Source organism: Microtus oregoni, unplaced genomic scaffold, assembly GCF_018167655.1.
Source record: "Microtus oregoni isolate MIOR12 unplaced genomic scaffold, Mior012 000050F_004, whole genome shotgun sequence".
NCBI lineage: Eukaryota > Metazoa > Chordata > Mammalia > Rodentia > Cricetidae > Microtus > Microtus oregoni.
The window spans coordinates 243274-262264 of record NW_024543228.1 but is presented as its reverse complement, the minus strand read 5'-3'; the positions used below and the strand labels follow the sequence as shown (position 1 = coordinate 262264).

The following is an 18991-nucleotide window of genomic DNA, read 5'->3' as shown; positions in this document are numbered from 1 at the left end:
TATCCACAAACAAGTTCCAAGGGGATCTTTCATCTCCAATTACTTCTAATTTTTTATTACATTTTATTTGTGCATGTGTGTGTGTGTGCACATGCATGCAGGTACATGAATATCATGTTATATGTGTGGGGACAAGCATGAGTGCGGAGTCAGAGGTCTGGAGAACCAAACTCAGGTTGTCAGACTTTACCTGCTAAGTCATCCTGCTGGCCCTCAAACAACTTCGTTTTTAAAAGATTCTACTTACTTTGTTTAATGTGGCTGTGTGCCTGCGTATATTTATGTGCGATGCACACATGCAGATGGTCACCAAGGCCAGATTATGACATTAGATCACCTGGAACTGGAGTTATAGACAGTTGTGAGCCACTGTGTGGGTGCTGGGAATTGAACTCAAATTGTCTGCAAGAGCAGCAAGAGCTCTGAGCTGCTGGATCATCTCTCTAGAGCCTCAAATAAAATTTTAAAATGAGCTATGTGGTCATGTGAATTTCCAACTTCACAACAATCCAAGGAAGCCAAGTTTACCTGTGTTCTCTTCCCCCAAGAGGTCAGCATATGAGCAGATGCCCATGATCACCCACTCACATTGTAGAGGCATGACTGTATCACAAAGGCACAGAAGCAAAACAAAACCTTCTCCCCTCTAGGCTCAGAAACATACCCTAAAGGTCTCATCATATAGTGGATTGATGGTGTCCCGCTTGATGCTGGTCTTTCTTTTCCCTTGGCGGGACTTGTCAGGCAGAAGATAAGTCTTCACATATCTAGAAACCAAAGACAACGCTAAATTATTTGCTAGCCTTTCTCCAGTCCCTTCTTTACTTCCCTGCTCAGCATATAATAAAATACTCTGTTAACATCTTCAGTCTTGCTTTTTCCAAGTCCTGTGCCTTTTATTATGTCACACTCACTATTCTACTCCCAGAGAGATGACAATATGGATCAAGAATTCCCAGACAGCTTCCAAGGTCTAGCTTCCCTGTCAAAGTGTTACTCAAGAGCCAGAAGCACTCACGGGTTAGAACGCTTCTTGGCTTCATCAGCATAGGCCAGCTGGTGGCACTCCTTCACATGAATGACCAGAGTCTGTGTTTTCTGCTCAAACTTGAGAGAAAAGACGATCTTGCCAGTCACAGAGACGTTCCCAAAGTCACCAGCCTCACTATAGATGCTCATCATGCTGCCAATGGTACTCTGCAGGGAAAGCAATAACAAACGTCTATGGAAGACGAACTCCACATTCCCAATCGAGCCCATCGTACCCCGTGCTAAAGCCAAAAGTCTCAGGAGAGCCTGTGAGGAGCCAGCACTGCCAACAGCCCTTTGTCCTGAGGGTCAGTCAGTGCCAATAACTAGCACATCCAAACTTGTCGGGGCGCACACACAGACTCCTACTGTCCCTTTCCCTCATTTTACACACTCTCTTGCTGATTTTGCCCATCTGTAGAATGGTGAAAAGCAGCAGGAAGATAAGGCACACCTAAGCGCATCTGTGGTGTGTGTTATGCACACTGCAACATTGGCTGGAAGGCGTTAGTTAACGCTTTAAAATGGGGCCATAGTTATCTACCTTCTATCTAGCGATATCTACGGAGGAAAGGGATTGGGCCAGAACTGAGAACAGCAGGAGAGCCACCACTCCTCACACGTAGCGGTGAGCTCTATATTTTCTTCCAGTGTGAATGTGAAAATCTGTTCACCTAAATAGCAATCTTTGTACTTATGACAGACGTAGGCCCTGATTAGCAAATGTCCCCAAAATGTCCATGAGGCTGTTTCATATTGAGCTTTATCCACACCTTGATGCCAATCCGGCAAAGATCTTTCTCCTGACACCTGCTCGCCTTCAGTGTGAGAACAGGGGGCAGCTTAAGATGAAGGAGTCTGGTCTTGTTTACTGCATGGCCTGGTTATCCTTTCAGAGGAGCTAAAGATACTTTTCACAAAGCTGTGATGGAAGAATAGTGGGAGCCTTCATTCCCTCTGGAGAACCTCCAGATGGGAGGTTCAGGCAGTCACCTAGAAGTTACACTGAGCACCTAAGCTCTAAAGTGAGGACAGGAACAAAGAAATGCACTCCCCTTGCCTAGGAAGAGGGATTGGGGTGATTGCCTCAGGTCCCAGTCTGCTCTAGGGAGGCTGGCTCTTCCTTCCTTCCCTTACCTAGGAAGAGGGACTGGGGTGATTGCCTCAGGTCCCAGTCTGCTCTAGGGAGGCTGGCTCTTCCTTCCTTCCCTTACCTAGGAAGAGGGATTGGGGTGATTGCCTCAGGTCCCCAGTCTGCTCTAGGGAGGCTGGCTCTTCCTTCCTTCCCTTACCTAGGAAGAGGGATTGGGGTGATTGCCTCAGGTCCCCAGTCTGCTCTAGGGAGGCTGGCTCTTCCTTCCTTCCCTTACCTAGGAAGAGGGATTAGGGTGATTGCCTCAGGTCCCCAGTCTGCTCTAGGGAGGCTGGCTCTTCCTTCCTTCCCTTACCTAGGAAGAGGGATTGGGGTGATTGCCTCAGGTCCCCAGTCTGCTCTAGGGAGGCTGGCTCTTCCTTCCTTCCCTTACCTAGGAAGAGGGATTGGGGTGATTGCCTCAGGTCCCCAGTCTGCTCTAGGGAGGCTGGCTCTTCCTTCCCTTACCTAGGAAGAGGGACTGGGGTGATTGCCTCAGGTCCCAGTCTGCTCTAGGGAGGCTGGCTCTTCCTTCCCTTACCTAGGAAGAGGGACTGGGGTGATTGCCTCAGGTCCCAGTCTGCTCTAGGGAGGCTGGCTCTTCCTTCCTTCCCTTACCTAGGAAGAGGGATTGGGGTGATTGCCTCAGGTCCCCAGTCTGCTCTAGGGAGGCTGGCTCTTCCTTCCCTTACCTAGGAAGAGGGATTGGGGTGATTGCCTCAGGTCCCCAGTCTGCTCTAGGGAGGCTGGCTCTTCCTTCCTTCCCTTACCTAGGAAGAGGGATTGGGGTGATTGCCTCAGGTCCCCAGTCTGCTCTAGGGAGGCTGGCTCTTCCTTCCTTCCCTTACCTAGGAAGAGGGATTAGGGTGATTGCCTCAGGTCCCCAGTCTGCTCTAGGGAGGCTGGCTCTTCCTTCCTTCCCTTACCTAGGAAGAGGGATTGGGGTGATTGCCTCAGGTCCCCAGTCTGCTCTAGGGAGGCTGGCTCTTCCTTCCTTCCCTTACCTAGGAAGAGGGATTGGGGTGATTGCCTCAGGTCCCCAGTCTGCTCTAGGGAGGCTGGCTCTTCCTTCCCTTACCTAGGAAGAGGGACTGGGGTGATTGCCTCAGGTCCCAGTCTGCTCTAGGGAGGCTGGCTCTTCCTTCCTTCCCAGTACCCAATGTGTCTATCAACACAAACACATAGAACATACCATGGAGGAGCCACTCTGCATGCTGCCTCTGGCCAGTTTCTGCCGATGCAACTTCACCAAATGGTCAATGTCCTCTTCTTCCTCCTCCTCTTCTTCCTGGAACAGAGACTTCAGAGTTAATAAAAGGAAGCCTCAAAAACCAATGTCTTTCCTTCAATAAGGACCAAAATTCGTTGCAAAAGTTCTGAGTTTTCAGGTGAATATATGTGCACATGTCCTTATTTTTAATATATCTTCATATCTCAAAAGAATATAGGTTTTTAATAGTTTTATAAGTCTCCCATTTGAATACCCCATCTAGCCTTCTCTTTGTATGCTTTTAATTTTAGTAGTAGTATTGTGTATATTCCATTATGATGATGATAATGATGTGTGTGTGTGTGTATGTGTGTGTGTGTGTGTGTGTGTATTCAGCCGTACATGTACCATGGCACACATGTGGTAGTCTAAAGACAACTTTAGAAAGTCAGTTTTCTCCTTCCACCTTAACATGGGCTCCGGGGATCAAACTCAGCATGCTGGGCTTTCCCAGCAAGCGCTGTTGTCCTGAGTCTCCTCACTGGTCTTTCCTTGCTATTTTAGTCACAGTAGCCAACTATATACCCAACAATGTGGTCAACAGTAGGTGACAACAAAGACAGTTCTTCAAATCAACAAACAGCACTTCTTCAGAAACTGGGGAAAATAAGGATCATTGCACCTTTCCTAAATAATTAAACAATTTGGACTCTAATTTAAATTAAGCCAATTCTAAATTTAAAATTTTAATAGTGTGGCCAAGGGAAACATAAGAGTGCTTACCATATCTGCACTGAGGCGTGGTACGGATTTGCTCCTGTCTCCCAAGATGCCACTTTCCTGGGCCACATCTTCTGGCCGAAGGTCAATTACAGACTTAGTGTATTCTGCATGGAAAACCAAAAATTTAGCTCAAAAGAAACCTGCTGTACTCCATACCAAGAGACAGCAAAAGCCCTCAGAACATGAATGAGCCCCATGTAGCCATGAAGGGGAGGCTACCTGAAGGCCTCAGGATTTTTCTGCTGTTCTTCTTGAATATCATGTCACCCTCGTCAACACAGACTGCATTTTGGCTCCCTGGCTGAATTTCCTAAAAGGGAACAAGGGCAAGGGCATGGGAAAAGACCAGCAGGTAGACCAAAGAAGTGAGTAAAGGGTACTCACAAACAGCTTATGGGCCAGATCGGAACCCAACTATAACAAACTTAAAGGAAAGATGTCCACGCACATTTTAGCCAAGACCTTTGAAATGTTTCCAAACGAATCTAAGTAAAATTTTAGCTGAATTCCTGATTTAAATTCTGACTTGAGATAAGAAGACAGAAGGGGGGGAGGGAGGGAGGGTGGAAGGGAGGGAGGAAGGGAGGGAAGGAGGGAGGGAGGGAGGGAAGGAGGAAGGAGGGAAGGAGGAGGAGGAAAAGAAGTAAAACCAATAGCCATGCACTTTACCTTTTCAACTTTAGTTTTGGGAGCAGACATCTTCTTCCATTCTGGGAAGAGTCCAGATTTATCCAGAGAATCTCTCCTAGAAATATAGAAGTTAGAACTAAGTCAGGTCTTCCCCGTTCTCTTCTAGCCAGGCCCCAAAGCACTAGTAAGGAAGGAGAGGCACAATCATGACTATAGCAACCAAACTGAGAAGTCATGTTTCACTGCCAAGTCAGCTGGAAGGAGTGCCGACAATCAGGCAAACAACCTTGCCCCCACACAGGTGCACACTCTCCCTTTCCTATGGGAGAGGGGCAGAATCCTCCACAGTGCAGCATCCCAGGGAAGTTAGCTCACTCCAGGAAGCTGTGCTCAGAGCCAGGTCAGCAGAAGTATTAAGGGAGACTCCTGCTGAGGTCGCAGCAAAGGGCCCTGGGACAGATGCCAGGCACATTCAAGGTAGAAGAAACCTGCATCCTGCTGCTAGAGAAGAAAATGAAAGCTCAGCATGGTCAGAGGTGAGAGAGGCAGGAAATCCCACCTGGAGGTGCTATCGGAGTCAGCTGTGTAGCTATCCAGACTTTCGCTCTCAGCCTCCAGCGCGCTCTTTCCACTCCTCAGCTTCGGCACTTCAAATGGCCCACTAGAACAAAAACCACGACCTGGTGTTTACTCCAGAATCAAAAACCACGACCTGGTGTTTACTCCAGAATCAAAAACCACGACCTGGTGTTTACTCCAGAATCAAAAACCACGACCTGGTGTTTACTCCAGAATAAAAAACCACGACCTGGTGTTTACTCCAGAATAAAAAACCACGACCTGGTGTTTACACTAGAATGAAAACCAAGATCCGGTGTTTACATTTGAACAAAACCCAAGATCTGGTCTTTTATGGGAAGTGAGGTTTCCTGCCTCTGGATAGGTATCTTTCCCTCTGGTCCATAGTAGTAACCTGAATGATTTTTCTTTTTTTTTTTTTTTTTTTTTTTGGTTTTTCGAGACAGGGTTTCTCTGTGGTTTTGGAGCCTGTCCTGGGACTAGCTCTTGTAGACCAGGCTGGTCTCGAACTCACAGAGATCCGCCTGCCTCTGCCTCCCAAGTGCTGGGATTAAAGGTGTGCGCCACCACCGCCCGGCCTGAATGATTTTTTTAAACATAAATGGGAGTCAGATTTACAATGCTGGGACTCACACTTAGGGCCTCACATGCCCTAAGCAAATATTTTCCCACTAAGCAGCATCCCCAACCATAGGAGGAGACTGCAAACACTTAAGTCATTTCCCCTTTCTGTGGAAACTGTGTTTAACCCCGTTAGCCTAACAGGAAACTTCTGATGACCTGCTGCTTCTTAGGTCTCCAGGTTCATCTCTCACCCTTCACTCTTCACATTCTACATACCAGAAGACTACAATCTACTTTCTAAGTACCCCAAACTTGTCGTTCTTTCTATGCAGACCAGGCTGTCCTTGAACTCACAGAGATACACCTGCCTTTGCCTCCAGATTGCTAGAATTACAGGCCTGCAACATCATACCTGGTGGTAACGTTATACTTTATTCCCCTGATTTCTTTAGAATTCATTCATTCATTCATTTTATGTGTATTAATGTTTTGCCTGCGTGGATGTCTGTGTGCTATGTGCATGCCTGGTGCCCATAGAGGGCAGTAATAGGGCACAGGATCATGTGAAGCCACAGTTACAAACGGTTGTGAATCACCAAATGGGTGCTGGGACCCAAACCCAGGTCTTCTGCAAGAGGAACAAGTGCTCTCAACAGCTGAGCCATCTCCCTGGCCTCACGTAGCATTGTTCTTAGTACTCGAAAGGTAGGAATAGTCCAAGTGCTCATCTATAGATGAAGGGACAACCAAAATATTGTATAGCAATACAAAGGAATATTGTTTAACTAAAAACGAGCAAAGAACTCTAGTATATATAGCGACATGGATGAATGTTGGAATTTTTGTGCTAACTGAACAAACCAATCAGAATGCCCACAGTTGGTGTGATTCAATTCAGAGGATAAGCCCAAAGTATACAAATACAGAAAGGTAGACCACAGAGAAAAGGATGGAAGAACTAGCAGGAACTAGTTAACGTACGTGGTTCCGTTTTAGAGTCGTAGGGATGTTCTGACACTCAATAGCTATGCTGGTTGTGCAACAACCTAAATTTCTAACACTCATAGATTCAAACTTTACAAAATTGAAAATTATGGTTTAATGTTACATAAATTTTAACCTCAATTTGCAAACAACAACAAAAAGCAATAAAATTGTAACATCAATTCTGACATCCTCCACTCTCTCCAAATAAATTATAGTCTCGACAGGGGTCAACAAAGTCTTTCACGACTGGCTTCCCATCCATTTCTGTGCATATTTCCATGTACCAACACCCCCCCAACTCAACTCCAGATTACATATGTGGCAAACGCATTCTGTGTTCTTTAGACCTGCTTAGTTTTCTGTCTACAATGCTCCTCCTACTCACCAAATACCCTCCATGTTTGCCCCTGCATTTTTTCAAATGTCTCCTTATTATTGGGACTTGCCCTACTATCCTGAGGAAAACAGCACATATACCCACGTGCTCCTGGCACTCCGTATCCCTTCACTCCGGATGATTGTCACCCTCAAACTTGTCGACATCTGACAGACTATACATTTGATTATTTGCGTTGTGTGCTCCCTACTCCCAAATCTACAATCTACAAACAAGGGGCTTTTTTGTACACACTATAGCATCCCAGTGCACAAAACCACATCTGGCACACTGTAAGCTTTCACATACATTTAGCAAAGAAATGAACAGAAACAAGGTAACCAAATCTATATTATCCCAACGTCTCCGCCAGTGAATAAACTTTCCAACTTGTCAGGTGATGTTTGAGCTAGGTCTGTGCAAACAAACAGAAGGAGCTGAATTGAAATCTTCACATATACAGGTGAGAGAGAGGTCATTCTCAACAACTGTACCAGCTTTATCACACGAGACACAGCAAGGAGCTTGGTTTTCTTTTTCCTCAAAAATCATTCCTTTGTCGGCTTCACTGCGAAGTGAAAAGGAACTTCAAACAATCATTCCTCTAGAGGCACTATTCAACAATGGTCCATGGATTGTTTGGTGCTTGTATTTCTTTTCTTTTCTCTTTTTCTTCCCTAAAGATGAATATGTTCTGATCCTGAGCTGATGTAAACAACCGTAGGGCAAAAAAGCAATTATTTGACATCTGCGCAGTAAAAATAAACCCCGAGATAGGAGTCCTGGTCTTTATCTGTATGATCTCAGGTAAATCATTTATCCTGCTTTCTTTTCTATAAAAATAAAAGGGTTGAATTCAATTATCTCGGAGGCTCCATAATTTTATGTAAAAATCACTTATGCTCAATCTGTTTTCATGTTTATAATAAATAAGAGGCTGCTCAATTCAATGAGACAAGAGGTCGTAGACAGCCAGAAGCAGTAGATTTCAGAAATTACATTCTGAGCAGTGATGTCAGATGCGTTAATCAAGTTCAGCAAACCCAAGCCATTTTTAACCTTAACTACAAAGGAATAAGGGGCCTCAGCACCTGGAACAGATGACTCATGCCCCCAAGGCTCTCTGATAAAATCACGGTACATATATACAGTCCAACAGCACACGAGCATAGAAACTAATGAAGAGCTCTGGTGTTGGAGAAGTGCCTGGGTTGCAGTTTTCTGCTGTTTTTAACTAATTGACACAAATAAGCTGCACGTGCTTAATTACGCACACTGATGATTTCTGGCAGGAGACATGCACGTCAAAAGCTACTGCTACAGCTTAGTTAAGGAACATATTAATCACTCTCCAAAGTGTCTCCATGCCCCTTAGCAATCCGGCCCTCCCCTTCCAGACCCTGGTTCCAGGCAAATGTTGATCTAGTTCTTTCACTCAAAATTAGTTTGTATTTTCTGAAATTTATATAACAGAATCAAAAAGACTCATAGACGAAGTACTCTTTTTTGTTTTTGTTCTGTTTTTGTTTGTTTTGGGGTATCCTCTCACTAGGTAACTCTAGCTGGTCTGGAATTTGCTATGTAGACCAGGCCAGCCTTCAACTCAGCGATCCACCTGCCTCTGCCCTGTCTTCTAATGCTGGGACCAAAGGTTTACGCTACCACACTCAGCATATAGGTAATGTTTTTGTTTAGTGTTTTTCACTCAACATATGTATTTTGGGATCCATTCATGATACTGCATGTATCAATAGTTCATGTCTTTCATTACCAGATTACTACTCTGTGGCATAAACAAACCAGTTTATCACTCACCTATTGGTGGACACTTGAATTGTTTCCCGGTTTTAGCTATCACGAATGAAGCTATTGTATTCTATTGTATACATAATAGACCCTAAAGACACCACCAGAAAATGTTTAAAACTGATGAATGCCTTCAACGAAGTGGCAAGGCATAAAATTAATACACAAAAGTCACTAGTCTTTCTATACACAAATGACAAGCAAACTGGAAAAGAAAACAGTTCCAGTCATAATAGCCTAAAAATACACTGGAATAAACCTAAGCAAGGGTGTGAAAGACTTCTACAATAAAAAGCTTAAAGCACCAAAGAAATGAATTGGGGACTATAGTAGAAAATGGAAAGATCTCCCAGGTTCATTGATTGAAAAAAATCAATATGGGAAAATGGCTATTTTACTAAAAGCAATTTACAGATTCAAACAATCCCTACCAAATTTCCAGTGACAATATTTACAGAAATAGAAAAAAATCTTAAAACTCATAAAAAAGCACAAGAGACCCCAGTAGCTAATTATGAACAAAAAGAATACTGCTGAAGATATCACCATCCCGGACTTCAAATTATACTATAGAGCCACAGTAATAAAAACAACATGGCACTGTCACAAAGACAGACTCAGAAATCAATGGACAAGGCCACACAACTACTTCATTCCTGCTGATAAGCTTTCATGGTCCTGGAAGGAGCTATGTAGACCACTGGGAAGTAAAAAATCATGTCATTGGTATCCATGAAGCCAACCCTACATGCTATAATACTGACCTGCCAGGCAAAAGCACCCACGGGTGCAACAGTGGCATAAAGTTTATGGGGATAACTAACTAACTGCTCCAAAGAAAGAATTTAGACCTGTTGCTGACAACCTGCTCAAAAGCCCGTGGCTCAGGAGGCCAGAAGCCCTAAGGGAAAGCCTACAACTATATTAGTAAATGGCATGTTGTCCAACCGCTTTCTAAGTATTTATAGTCACACCCATAAACAGCGCTGCCCTCAACTTTGACCAAATAAGTTTCTTTCTTCAGTGGTCGGCAGTTAACACAGAGTTATGACGCATCAAAGTACTGCGCATAAATGTCTACTAAGTGATTCTCCCTGTATACAACATCTACATCAGCCATCCTCCCATCTCCCGCCCCCCACCTCCGCCAAGGCTCAGGAAACATCACAGAAGGGTGAAGAGAATGTGAAGGCCAGGGGCTGAGGAACAGTACTGTCAAATGCTGTGTTGGGTGCATGACATGGCCAGGGTGCCACCCACAAAACTCACTGCAGCTCTAGTTGTCTGTGCATGAGAAAGTCTCAAAAAAGAGGAAAGGAGATAAAAAAAAAAGGAAGCAGAGAAGTAGTTTACTAGAGTAAGATCATGTAACATATCAAATTTGCATCATTACTATTAATATGCCATCTTTTGGTTTTATATACTATATGTAAAGTTGCTAAATTTGCTTTCATTCTTGCTCTCCAGACTTTTATAAATGTAAAATAATTTAATCAGTTCTGTGATGAAATATCTAAAATATATGTGTGTGGTATGCATGGCTGTATAAGTGTTTACATATATGTAGGTGTGTGTGTGTGTCCAAGATTGACATTGGGTGTCCTCCTTGATCCCTCTCCGCCTCATATACGGAGGCAGGCTTTCTGGCTGACACAGTGAACCATCATCTTGCTATGTGACTCTTTGCCAAAGCTTCCCCAATTGCTACACCAAAGCAACTACGAAGGGGGCGGGGAATCTACACTCTAGTGCTCACATTAGAGTGGCAAGCACTTACCAACCGAGCCATCTCTCCAGGCCATACGTTGAAATGTTTTTTTTTTTAATTCCAGGGCTGGAAATATAATTTACTATTGTATTACTTAGCTAGCATGTATGAGGCCCTAAGTTCAATTCCTAGCACTTCCAAATAAAAATAATAATAATTCCTTACTGTCTTAAAAAAATAAATGAAACGTCTATGATATACATGTACAAGTCTTTGAATGGGCATATGCTTTGACTTCTCTTGAGTTACATATCCATGAATGAAACATTGGAATCACACTGTAGGTGTACAGTGAACTTTTTAAAAGACTCAACTTTCCCAGAGCAGCTGACCACGGTAAACATTTCTCCACAGAAGGGACTGGGAATTTCAGCTGTTTCACATCCAGCACTCATTATGGTCAAGCTTTTGAAATGACAGTTATTCTGGTGGGCATGTGGCATCTCATTGTTAATTTACATTCTTCTAGTGATTAATGATGTTGAACCTCATCATTTGACATCTGCATATTATCTTTAATGAAATATCTGTTCAAATCTTTTGCTCCTTTCTATAGGACTGTCTGTATTACTGCTTTTTAAGTTCTTTTTCTTTCTATTTTAGACTTAACATGTCCATGATATCATCTTTTAAAAAGAATTAAAATGCAGGTGTTTAACTCACATGGGTGTGTATGGAGACCTTTGGTAGGTCACATGTCAAAGTTATCAATGGCTATTAACAATCATTGGGCAAAGAAAATTAGGTTACTGGAGAACTTAACTATCATGTTTCTGTATACTTCTTGTCAATCTTTGGTTTTACTATATAGCCCAGAGTGGCCTCAAGCTTATGGTCCTCCTACTTCAGCCTCATGAGGAGCTGAAAATACAGACATGTGCCACTAGTTCTATACAGGATTTTTTTTAAACAATCATAAAAAGTGTAATAAAATCTTTTCTCATTGGGAAAATTAAAGAAAATCTCCTCACAACACATGCCTAAAAAACACCATCAACAAACAAATGGGGTAAAGTATAAGTCCACAAATCAAAATTTTAAAAAACCTATAGTTAAGAAAACAAAAGATTTGGGGAGCTGAGGAGATGGATCAGGGATGCTTGCTTTCTCAGCATGAGGACCCGAGTTTCAATCCCTAGATCCCATGTAAAACCCAGGTATTACCATGTGCCTGAACCCACTGCTTTGTGTGGAAGGAGGGCAAGGACCACTGAGACTTGGCATCCAGCCTAGCTCCAGGCTTGGTGGAAGACCCTGTTTCAAGGGAATAAGGCAGAGGATGTTAGGGCAGGATACCTGATGTCTTTTTCTGGTCTCCTCAGGCACACACACAAAGACAGAGATATAGATAGACAGACAGACAGACAGACACACACACACACACACACACACCATACAGACAAAAATAAATCAGGAAACAAAAAAATTTTAATGTTCAGGAGATACACATTGATACTACAACCTACTTTCCATCTCTCCTTTAGGGTTACAGAAGAATAGGTACAACAGGGCTGGAGAGATAGGACTAAGAGAAGTGGTTCCTCATCATGAGGGTCCTGGCTCAATTACTAGCATCCACATGATAGCTTACAACCAGGGGGTCCAATATACTCTGCTGGCCTATGCAGACACAAGGAACAAATGTGGTACACATTCATACAAGCAGGAAAATTTCCCATACACATAGGAGTAAAACAGTGCTCGTCAGAAGAAGGGAGAATAGAAGGGTATTAAGTTATATCAGTATAAGAAGCTTTAGTGCACAAGCCTCCATTTATGTGACTATATATGACTCTGTGTACTATATCTTTAAAAAAAGGAAGCAGTTTTGAACATTTTCACCATAAGAGGTGAGAATTACAAAAAGTAGCTTTACTTAACTTGATTTAAGTTACATGATGTATGATTTTATTAAAATACCACATGCTATTCCATAAGTATATACAATTTTTGTATCAGTTAAAAATCTTAAATCTTGGGTTGGCAATTATCTCAGTGCTAGATCCCTTGCCTAGCAAGCACAAGCCCCTGACTTTGGTTCTTAGCTCCAAAATGAAGTTTAAAAATCTTTTTTAAGTGAACAGATGTATGTCCTATTTTTAACTTCAAAATAAAATTTAATAATCTTTTTAAAAATAAAATTAGTTTAAAAGACAAGCTATGTGATATATAGTGCTTTTTCCCCTCAAATGGGGTGCGCATATATGATGGTGGGCTCACAAATTGACATCATACAGCAGTGTCACAGCTATCTTACTTTGCATAAGTAGACGTTGTTCTGTTTGCACAAGCATCAAGCAGACTTGCTAAAGTGCACGAGCTCAAATACAAGATGATAAAACAACAAAAATGATTTAAACATTGAAAAAAATCAAAACTAAAATCTAAACAAGATAATTTAACCAGGCCGTTTAATTAAGTCAGAAAATAGAGAAGGGAAGGGAAGGGGTAGAGGGGAGAAAAATAATGTCCCAAATCCAAATAGCATGGAGGGGAAGAATATGTTGGGGTCTCCACAGTTAATTACTTCCATCTTTCTCTTTTGCTTTTGTATCATACAGTTTTTAAAAACATTACAGAAATAGAGGTTAAATGAAAGCCAATGTCCTTGAGGTGGTGCCCTTAACAGGAAAAATGTTTAAGGACATGGTACTGAAAAATTCCAACTATGAAGAAAACTACCACCAAGAGTATATCATATATCAGGAAAAAACAGCTCAGAATAATCATCTGTCACTTACATTCTTCAATTACTAATATTCAAGAAAAAATATTTTTTTCCGTAAATTCATCCAATTGATATAATTGATCCACACAAATTCTAATACCCATGCACACCTATGTGCACTTGTGTACGTACAAACACAAAGTTACTTAGAGGGGTAAAAATGTCAAGGTGGTCTTCTTCATAGTTAGGTTCAATGGCAGAAGACAACTGAGAAATACCTACAACAGCCAGAAAGAGAAGAAACACGACTGAAGCCTGTAATGCTCAGCTAAGATACTATTCAACTGCAAAGGTAGTTGGCAGGTATTCTGAACATGAAAGAACGCAATCAACATCAATTTCCCAATAATGAAATCTAGACAATCAAGAAATCAAGGCAAAGTATTCAGGAGTAGAGAAGTCACTATGTGAGGCTTGATTGCAAGCAAACCATCCTTAGAAATACGAAACTAAAACTAACCCAGTTTTAAAAGTCTGTTGATTTATGGCTGCATAACAGAAAGAAAATATTACAAAGCCTGGCCAAAATTAACTAATTTTAATAACAAACAGTGAGAACAGAAGAACAGTTTAGGAGGGTGTGGAAGAAAGCTCTCTGGGACTAGAGAGACAAAAGTAGTTCCACAGTTAAGTATGCTTACTGCCATGGCAGAGGGCCCAAGTTCAGTTCCCAGCACCTTTGTCAGGCACCTCAGAACTGCCTAGGGGTCCAACTCCAGGGTGTCTAACACCCTCTGGCCTCTATGCATATACCTGCACACAGACACACACCTTTCTAAGTAAATAAATCTTTGTTAAGAGTTAATAACTTTCACCGGATGGTGGTGGTGTATGCCTTTAATACCGGCACTCGGAGGCAGAGCCAAGCAGATTTCACTGAGTTTGAGGCCAGCCTGCTCTACAGAGCGAGTTCCAGGACAGCCAGGGCTACACCAAGAAACCTTGTCTCAAAAAAAAAAAAACAAAAAACAAAAACAAAAAAAAAAAACAACAACAACAAAAACAGAGTTAATAGCTTTCTTTTTCACAGCACAGTGCAACATAAGAACAAAGTAAATTTGCCAAAATGTTGATATTTACATAGAGCTAAGAGGATCACTACTGATGTTTTTTTCTCCTTTGATTTTATCTGTACTTTCCAAGTTCCCTCTAAAATGCCCATTATTTTAGAAAATGAAGTAAAAGTAATAGAAGAATTGAGCAAAACTAATTCCTTGGCTCTTACCTGGCTTCCTTCTGTTGTTCCTGAATGATCTTTCTTCCAGGCCAGATATCGCCCATCTGTGTCTGATGAAGGAGGGGCTGTCCCACTGGCTCTCTGTTTGCTTCAAAACAAAAGCACGGCAGGTAGTAGTAACCAGGGTAAAGAAGGAAACAACCTTCAAAGCATCTTTCCTAAAACACAAACTTGCTGACACTACGGGACACATTCTTTTATATTCCCTCAACCTGGCTGAGCCCCACCCCCCACCCACCCCCAGCGAAATCACCACTGGCCAGACTACAGCTGGATTCCACAGAAGCCGAGCTATCCCTGAGGGAACATCCTGTAGGCCCTTTCAATACCTGCAGGCTTCCTGCGCAGGGACATCCTGATTATCTCGCTGCCTGTCCGGTATGCAAAGCGGTTTACTTTCTGATCATAAAACCAATCGCCAGTTGCTTTCTTCAGCTCTCTGGGAGAAAAGAAAAGGACAAGTCGGATGTATAAACAATGACTCTTGTCATTCAACTAACACACTTGACCAGAAAAAGTCACACTACAGCCGGACTCATCCCCCTTCCTTACTAGACCGCTGAGTGACACTCACATTTCCTTGGCGCACACCTTGCACCTCCAGGAGCCATTACTTTCCAGAACGCGACAGTCTCGACACACTAAATGATTACAACCCACACAAGTGTTGCTCTTGGGAACCAAACGGCCCAGGCTCTCCTGGCACCGGGCACAGGTCCGATCACTGTAGTGCTGGCTGCCCCTTTTGGCACCTTTCCGTTTTATCTCCAGTAGCTCATTCTTCAGTCGCCTGCCAAGACCCAAAAGGAGAAGCAGGAGTGGGTTTAGGATTTTAACAAACTGAGGTAATGACAGTAACTCTACTGTGTTGTGTGAAAAGAAAAAACTTGGGCTGCACGGTGGTGGCTCGTGCCTTTAATTCCAGCACTCCGGAGGCAGAGGCAGGTGGAGCTCTGTGAGTTCAAGGCCAGCCTGGTCTAGTAGCGAATTCTAGCACAGGCTCCAAAGCTACAGGGTCGAAGCGGGGAGGGGAGAGGCAGGGGAACAGAGAAAAACGTAGAGCTCAATAAAAATAAAATAAATCTGAGTATCCATTCTAAAAGCAAGAGCTGTGCCTGTGTTGTAGACAGCCTTCCTCTCTGAAAAATAAAAATAAAAAAATAACAAACGAGGAGCCCAACTTGGCCCACTGAGCTGTAAAATCATATATGTAATTCCGACAGTGAGTCAAGAAACAATGGAAAAGCTTGGGTATCCTGGAAGTACATACCATTTCTGGGACTCTTACCTAATCCTTTTCTCATCTGCTTTTCTGAGTTCCTCATCTCTCTGCAGAACACTGAGGATCAAATCCCTTTCCATATCAGACAGAAAGGAGAGGTCTAGGATCTCCGACATGATGGATTCGTCTCCGACTCCTTATCTTCTACTCTTCTTTCTTCAAAGCAACTGGGCAAGGAGAGTGACCAGAGTTGTCTGAAATAAAAGAACAATTCATTTCACAGAGATGAAGTCCAGATTATGTCCAGAATAACTGCACAGCCCTAGGTAGCCTTTCTCTGGGCTACCTCGTCCTTGAGGCAAGCTAAAGAGAGAAGGTAAAAGAACCTGATCTAGTCACTGTTTCTTCTTCCACACCTGAGCCATGCCCTACAGTGATTTCTGTGAGAAATTACTCATGACTCTGGGAAACAGCTGGATCATTCAGAATAAGCATTTTCAAAAACATCGTAGAACCAGCTGAGTCAATCTTCCTCCACCAAGTACGTCCTTGACATCCAACTTTATTATCCTGTATTCTCAAGTCTCAATTCTATTAACCCAAATAATCAGGCAGGGGTCTCTGCACTGAAGGGGACTTCGAGTTCAGGCTCAGTTCTTCATTCTTGACTAGCTCCTGTGTTCCTGGAATTTAGTCAGCTTCCTGATAATTCTTGAAAAGATTCTACCACCCCCGCTACCTCCCAAATAACCCTGCACTTGAGAGCAGCTTCTTCCATTTCGTAAACATTTGTTGAGCACCACTCTATAAAATATTTTGCAAAGCACTGGAGATACAGAGATGACTAAACCATGGCCCCTGCCTTTCAGAAATTTGCACACATGAACACAGTACTTTGTACATGCTATCAAGGTATTGCAAATTAAAACTATGAAAACTTACTTAGTATCTAATTTTGTCTTACATAGACAGGGGAGGGAGAGACAGAAAGAAACAAAGAAAGAGAACACTATTACATGTGAAAGTTTTTACAGAATAAGGAGATTTTGCCTTATTAAAATGAGTGTTTTTAAGGTGTGTGTATGAGAGAGAGAGAGAGAGAGAGAGAGAGAGAGAACGAACCATGTGTATGGAGGTACAAGGGTATACCAGCATACACATGGTATCTCATATCTCATGGACGTAAAGTTACAGGCAGTTGTGAGCTACTCCACACGGGTGCTGAGAACATAAGCAGAGTCCCCTGGAAGAGTAATATGCATTATTATCCACTGAACCATCTTTCTAGCCCTATGTGTACTTTTGTTGATAAAGGACAATGAAAAGATGAGTTGGAGCCAACCTCTATGCCTCTTAAGTCTTAAGTATTCTTGACAATGAAGAAGTTTACAAGTCACTACACACACAGTAGAAATCCATCAAGCTCCTTTGGTAATGTTGTTTACATTAGAACATCATATGATTACAGCTGGATATGTAGCTCAATCCGCAAAGTGCTTTCCTAGTACGCATGAAGCCCTGGATTCAAGGCCCAGCACCTTATCAACAAACTTTGGTGACTCACACCTGCAGCCCCAGCACTCAGGAGGCACAGACGGGAAGATTAGAAGTTCAGAGCATCTTTGTTACATAGCAAGTTTGAGGCCAGCTTAGCATACATGAATAACTGTTTCAAAAAACTAAAACCAAAATAATTATTAAAAATATAAACAAGTTGAATATTATAAGAAACTTGATTTAAATGGTATATAAAGGTGTATATATCCAGTTGGAGGTATACTTCTCAAACACACTTGGAATATTTACCCCAAGAACTAAACATGTACTAGGTTGTAATATTTGTCTCAGTAAATTAAAAAATGTATTTTTGATACAAGTCACAATCTTTGGCTTCAAGGAAATTAAATTAAAAAGTTAATTTTAAAAAATAATTCTAATCTCAATACTGTCTGAAAATTTACCAGACACTTCTAATTAACTCATAGGTCAAAGAAGAACTCATACTGGACTAAATATGTCCTTAATACCTTAGCATATAAACCTACCATTTGCCTCACCTACCCCCTCCTCTGCCGTGGCTGTTTGCATACTATGGGAAAGAATATTTTCTAGGAATTCAAAAGGAAATGTACGGAATAAAAGGTAATGCTTTCCTGTGCAATTAATTAAATAATACCATTTGGAGGCAAATGATAACATCACATTTTGAAAACAAGAATTAAGAAAGTCAATAGAGGCACAAGCACAGTTAAAGTCAGAAAGTCACACAAACACAAAGTTATAGAAAAAGCTATGGCCATTCAGACACTCTCAGTTTATGGACATTAGAACTTAGTAATAGTGAAGTCAAAGTCTAAATAAGAAAACTTATTACACTACTTCATTTCCATTCAGTCACAAATGTATAGTCAAAAGGGCCAAGTCATGGCTAAGATCGCTTGTCAAAACTTGAGTGCTGGTGGACAATTTGTTCATTCTGTGGAGTCACATAGTGTCAAATTTCATTGAAATAGTATTTTCGTAGGGTCTAGGCCCAGAACAAGGTATTCTAGAAAAAGCAGCTTCTTTAGTAAGCAATTTCATGCATTTATTGCTAAAGATGAGGTTAATATTCCATGCAAATACCAAAGCAAGGGGAGAAAATGTGAATTTAGCCACCAGAATAGAAAGTTGACCTATGTCTCAATTAATAATAGTTCTAGCAGAAAAAATAAGAAATATATGGGAAAGTTGAACAATAAGTTTGGTTTAGTGAACATACTTAGAATTCTACATAATCTCTACCCTGGTCCTATAGAGTGAAGTATAATATAGTATGTAAACATTAATGCTAACTCCAACAAAGCTAGGTTTTAAGAAGAGAAAGAAGGCACTATCTTTTCTCTTTTTGTTATTCCTCTATTATATATTCCATCCCGACCCCAAATTCCCCTTCCTCCA

At 42.0% G+C, this 18991-nt stretch overlaps 1 protein-coding gene across 2 annotated transcripts in view; it reads right to left on the bottom strand.

Moving 5' to 3' along the window:
• The window catches only part of LOC121436860 (synaptotagmin-like protein 4), a 53869-nt gene that overhangs the window by 12083 nt on the left and 22795 nt on the right, over positions 1-18991 (bottom strand). For both annotated transcript variants that reach the window (XM_041636759.1, XM_041636760.1), the window contains exons 2-12: positions 16118-16305; positions 15404-15619; positions 15159-15268; positions 14818-14917; positions 5344-5445; positions 4824-4899; positions 4374-4464; positions 4155-4258; positions 3354-3449; positions 1019-1197; positions 665-767 (exon numbers count right to left, since the gene is read on the bottom strand). In XM_041636759.1, the coding sequence (XP_041492693.1) occupies positions 665-767; positions 1019-1197; positions 3354-3449; positions 4155-4258; positions 4374-4464; positions 4824-4899; positions 5344-5445; positions 14818-14917; positions 15159-15268; positions 15404-15619; positions 16118-16227 (1287 nt within the window). In that variant the 5' untranslated portion in view covers positions 16228-16305. The remainder of the gene's footprint in view (positions 1-664; positions 768-1018; positions 1198-3353; positions 3450-4154; positions 4259-4373; positions 4465-4823; positions 4900-5343; positions 5446-14817; positions 14918-15158; positions 15269-15403; positions 15620-16117; positions 16306-18991) is intronic.